We start from the raw sequence: 5677 nt of genomic DNA, 5'->3' as shown, positions 1-5677 counted from the left end.
AAAAAATATATCATTCAGTACAATCAAATTTGGTAAAGTTTAAAGTTTTAGAATTAAACAAATAAGAAAACAATCTGTGTCAACATTTAAAATCTTTATGATTAAAATGAATAATAAACATTGAAGTTAAATATTAAAAATCATATAAATTTTATACTTTTATATACTGAATATAAAGATATAGATAAAGATATTAGTGAATGTCAGATCGTACCTTTCTATTTTGTAATCTTCTAATATACTTTGGAGCTGAAATAGAATTATATTTAAATTTATGTTAAATTTTTTAATTTTATTTTAAAATTAAGATAAAATAATTGTTTCTTTTCCATGCCCAAAGAAACAGGATCTTCTTTAAATACACTATCTTATTCTTTGTTATTGGAATATATTTTCTTTCTAGCATAAGGAGTCATAAGTAATGTTTCCTTATATGTTTCACAATCACTGTGCTCCTTTTCTGTAATAAGATTTATTTAGTAAAATATTAGATTTGAAGAAAATGAATTAGTTTACTTAAACTGAACAGAATCAGAAAATTTTATACTTCTAGTAGATCTTCTCATGCCACTAGTTTTGTTTGAAGATATATTATTATCAAAATTATCTATATCTGTCTTTTCATTATTTTTAATGTCACGCTTAAGAATAGTTCTAGTTTTTCTCTTTTCTAAAGGAGTTTTATTTTCTTTATGCTCCAATTCTTTTAGATTAATATCCAGTTTTCTGAAGGATCTCTTTTTAGTTATAGGAGTATCTGTTGAAGTAACAATTCTATTTCGCAGAACTTTTGTTGCTGAATTATGTTCCTCCATGTCTTCTTTGTTACTCGTATCAACATTTTTCTCTACCTTTTCTTTCAATATATTGTCATAATCATCTATTCTTGACAATACTACAGCTAAATCTAATTTTGTATTTCTTTCTTCATTAACTGATACTTTATTTAGAGCAATAGGATCATTAACATTCACTTCATTTGTTGATTTCATTCCATATACTATGTTATGTAATTTCTTTTGTTGTTTCAATGTACTTCCCTTAGGGGTTTGATTAGAATTGATGTAAGATATTGAATCATTTAACTGAACCTTGGGTATTTTACGCATTTTACTTATTTTCATTATTGTTAAGGGACTTTTTGTTTTATTTATTGTTTTAGATAATCGTACATTTCGCAGTAAACTTAATCTTTTACCATGTTCCATAGGTGCAACTTTCTTTTTGTTTGAATCAATAGATATAGATTTTGTTTTATATTTTACAATTTTACGACTTTCATTCTTTCCATATTTATTTCTTAGAACTCGGTTTAAATCACATATAAGTTCACTTGATTTAGTAGCTACAACTTTCTTTCTATCAGTGGTTTTCTTTTTAGTGATTGGCTTCATCCATTTTTCATGTAATTTATTTAATCTATTTGCTTCTCTATTTAAATTTTTCATGACAGTATCCTTTGTAGGAGTATCATCATTTAATGAACAATCAGGATTAAGACCACGTTTTAGTTCTTCTTTGCTAGCATTGTTTATTCCACGTCTAGAAACAATATAAGGTGAAAAAGAAGCTTGTTTACTTTGAGAATTTGACTGTACTATAGATATATTATAATTTGGAGAAGAACGTGTTTTTGTATTGGTTCTGTTTTGTGTTGATTTTATTGTTTGGTTTTGTATCGGTTTTGCTACTTTGTTGTCATTTTTATTATTAGTAGTACTATTACGTAAATTAAAGGCTCTTTTGCCATCAAATGATAACTTTGATAATCTACATTTTCTAGGACTGTCTTTCATAATATTAACATTAAATTCCTCATTACTTTTTCTATTCCTTGCCATTGACCTTTGTTTAATTAAAGGCATTACTGTAGCTGGTGACATACTGTACAATGGTACCCTGCCAAATAAAGGTACTTTTGGGAATTCTGTAGCAATTTTATTAATAAAAGATAGATCATTCCTATTTCGACTTGCTCGACTTGTTTTGGCTTCCTTAGTTATATTTTTTGAATTCTTATTTAAATCTTCTGAATTTACTTTCTTTGCAAATGTATTAATTAAATTCTTTTTTGTTGCTCTTGTAATTCTTTTCGACTGATGATTACATACTATATTCTTTGTATCTTTATTGAGTGGTGAATATATTTTGTGATGTACTAATCCAACAATAAAAGGTGGCTTTTTCTTAGCTTGTTCAAACTTTTTAACTTTTTCACGTTCAGCTTTCCATTTTACTAACCTACTCATTCGATCTTCTTTTACAGAACTTGATTTCACTTCTAGAATTAAATTATGAACAAGTTATAAACAACAATCACAACATAATCATTCATTAAACATAAACAGATTCGTATACAAACTTTTTTCTTGTGTTTTAAAAAAGGACTCTGGTAGTTTTCTGTTCGAATTAAAATTGCTAGTTCTTTGTCTTTTACGCGATTCTTCGTTTCTTCTTGCTCGAATAAACCGACCCTCATCTATATTTCCAAAGCCAAATGGTCTTTTTTTATAATCATGCCGAAAATTATACATTATTGACCGAATCTGTAGTGATTAAACCTTAACTTTCTTTTAACCGCTTCACGATAAAATTCAAAGGAAAATGTTTGGAAATGTAATATATGTATATTTGTATTATCAATCACGAATAAAATGTAGAACTACGAGTATAAGCAAAATACAACACGCAAGTATATTCAAGCTATACGATATGAAGTACCAGTCTAGAGAAATCAATACTTCCTCTTGCGCCACCTATAATGACTCATGCAATATAAAATGAATTTATTGTTTTATAGACTTTTGCATCTTATGTTCAGACATATCAACCATAAATTTTTAATTTTTAAATATTAATATCTTGAGATAACATATTACATTATATTTTGCATTTACACATTACACATTACATTATGTTTACATTTATATTTTGCAATTACAATTCTATATGAACCCTAGTTTATAAAATCCTAACTCTGGTTTCTATCGTGATTATTTTTCTTTGATTACTATTGATATTGGGCATTACAGTACGTAGGTATTTAAGGTGACTCAGTCAGACCATATGGCCCCCTAAGTTAATTTTAATCCTATTAGGCACGACGCATCTGGCTACATCGTTTCATTGGCTCAGTAGTTCTCTAATTTACCATCTATCGTTTATAAGGGATTTGAAAATCGACTGTGATTGAAGAAGAGCACGAACTTATTGATCGAAGATAAATGATACTGAAATGGTAAGAATATTTCAAGATAATCAAACTGTAAAATAAATATGTACTCTGAATTATAAGTTCATCTTAACCGGTTTGCTAGTTAAAGGATTTAGCCTATCGTTTACAAATTTGTGGAGTACAAAACTTCTTGTTGTCCTTTACTTTTTATCTACCGTCATCAAGTTGGACATAGTTCCTATGTTTATTACAGATGTCAGTAGAGTACATTTCTTATTCCTTATTTTTCAAATTATTATTTCAGAGCATGGAATATGAAGTTCTGTAAGTTTTAAAATATATTCCATTCTATAGTTGTGTTATTTCTTGAATTTTTTTGTGAAATAATGGTATATAATAAATGTAGGAATCTTCTATATCAATTGGGATATGCAGGAAAAGACAATATTTATCGACAAACGTACTAGTTACTAGCAGTTGGTGTGTACCAATGAGTACCAATATTTTTCAATTAATTTTACAGTTTTATTTATAATCAAACTTACTGCTTTAAAGACGAGAATGAAACGCATACAAACATCTTCAAACCTTTACCAACATTCATTAAACTCCACAAATATCCCTGACAATTACCAATTTCTTCCTAACAGCTTTAAACTTCTACCAACGTTCACCAAACTTTATAAATACTTTACTTCTTTACAAATTCGTTGAAAGCAAAGGTCAAACACTTACGAATATTTTCAAACATTTATTAATATTTTCTACAATAATTATTTACAGTCATTTCCAAAGAATTCCGATATTCTGCAACCCTTTTCAGAGCTTTAAAATTGAACTCGCAGAACAAACAGCTACAAACATCTTCAAACATTTATCAATATTTTCTAAAATAATTATTTACAATCATTTCCAAAGGATCCAAATGTCCTACAATCTGTTTTAGAGCTTTAAAATTGAACTCGTAGGACAAACAGCTATCAACATCTTCAAACATACATCAATATTTTGTAAAATAATTATTTACAATCATTTCCAAAGGATCCAAATGTCCTACAATCTGTTTTAGAGCTTTAAAATTGAACTCGTAGGACAAACAGCTACCAACATCTTCAAACATACATCAATATTTTCTAAAATAATTATTTACAATCATTTCCAAAGGATCCAAATGTCCTACAATCTGTTTTAGAGCTTTAAAATTGAACTCGTAGGACAAACAGCTACCAACATCTTCAAGCATTTATCAATATTTTCTAAAATAATTATTTGCAGACATTTTCGAAGAATTCCAATATTCTACAACCTGTTTTAGAGTATTAAAATTGAGCTCACAGAACAAACACCTACCAACATCTTCAAACTCTCACCAACATCCACCAAACTCCATGATCATCCTCAAAAATTACCAATTTCTCTCAAACAACTGCAACTCTCTTCAACCAGATTCAAGGAACTTGTACCACAAACATCCACAAACATCTCCAAACTTGTCCATGAGCGGACGCTCCATAAAATTCCAACCGTCTTAGAAAGACTATCACGTCTCCTCTCCCTACACCTCTTGTACTCTTTCATCCAGTTCCACGGAGGCCTCCCAACAAACGCTTACAAACCTCTTCAAATCATCTTTTGTCCTCGCGAAATGGCGCGAATTTTCCCTCTTTAGGGACAGAACTGGGTCCAGAACTGCCTACGATTTCGATCACCATCCACGCGTGGCGAACGGGAATGCGTCGAAACGAGGCCCTGCAAACGCAGCTCGGTTTTACGAGCGGCCAGCTTTATAGCGCGCGAGGCGACTAAAAATCGACAAACAATCTATTCTCTCCGTCGGCACGTCGTTCCACGCGGCTGTGATAAGTCCTGCATCGTCTAAGAACTCTCTCTCTCTTTCTCTCTCTTTCTCTGTATGGTCGCGCGGCGGTGAGTTCCTGTGAAAATTTCGGCGTCGCTCAAAAGCTGAAGTCAAACATGGGCGTGTTTCACGAGGTGTCTCGGTAAATCCGGTAAAGCGACGAAGGCAAATCCCTCTTCTGTCAGCGGCGCGCGACGGGCTAAATGCACGGCAATATACACTACCGTCTGCACGCCGAGGGTTTTATGGTCCGCGGCGGAAATTGAACGGCTTGTCCCCCGAAACGCAGTAAACCGGGTTCAAACGGGGTTGGAGATTACGCGGTGTACGACCACTCGATCGGCCGATGAATGTGTACCTTTGTTCTTAACCCCTTCGAGAGGTTAGGGGTGAGGGTGGGTTTTATTGCGGCCGTGTTCCGAACTTCAGATGTGAGAATTTTCTAAGCCTTGGTTGTTAGATAACTTTTTGACGGATTAATCCTTTAGGAGCGGCGAGTGTACTGAATGGACCGTGTAACGCCGCCATTTTGTTTGCCGATAATTATTTAGTTTGGTTTTTAGCGGAAAAACGATGAAAAATTGTTCCATTGTACAGTCGATGTTTGTTAAATTAACTGTGTTGCTGAGGACGGGAAAAATCAA

The 5677-nt window shown here is 31.9% G+C and overlaps 1 protein-coding gene across 1 annotated transcript; it reads right to left on the bottom strand.

Moving 5' to 3' along the window:
* Positions 1-368: 368 nt before the first annotated feature.
* LOC108549033 (uncharacterized) lies at positions 369-2555 on the bottom strand. Its single transcript, XM_017902244.1, has 3 exons — positions 2363-2555; positions 548-2281; positions 369-460 (listed from the first exon to the last, which is right to left on the bottom strand). The coding sequence occupies exons 1-3, from the start codon at positions 2532-2534 to the stop codon at positions 369-371; spliced, it is 1998 nt and encodes a 665-aa protein (XP_017757733.1). The 5' UTR covers positions 2535-2555.
* Positions 2556-5677: the final 3122 nt, after the last annotated feature.

This window comes from Eufriesea mexicana, unplaced genomic scaffold, assembly GCF_001483705.2.
Source record: "Eufriesea mexicana isolate 0111107269 unplaced genomic scaffold, ASM148370v2 scaffold1801, whole genome shotgun sequence".
NCBI lineage: Eukaryota > Metazoa > Arthropoda > Insecta > Hymenoptera > Apidae > Eufriesea > Eufriesea mexicana.
This window is presented reverse-complemented; position numbering and strand designations above follow the sequence as displayed.

Coding starts and splice junctions, on each gene's coding strand:
- LOC108549033 (XM_017902244.1), bottom strand. CDS start 2,534: ATGTATAATTTTCGGCATGATTATAAAAAAAGACCATTTGGCTTTGGA. Junction 2,282..2,362: donor TTTTAAAACACAAGAAAAAA/GTTTGTATACGA, acceptor ATTTAATTCTAG/AAGTGAAATCAAGTTCTGTA. Junction 461..547: donor CATGAGAAGATCTACTAGAA/GTATAAAATTTT, acceptor ATCTTATTACAG/AAAAGGAGCACAGTGATTGT.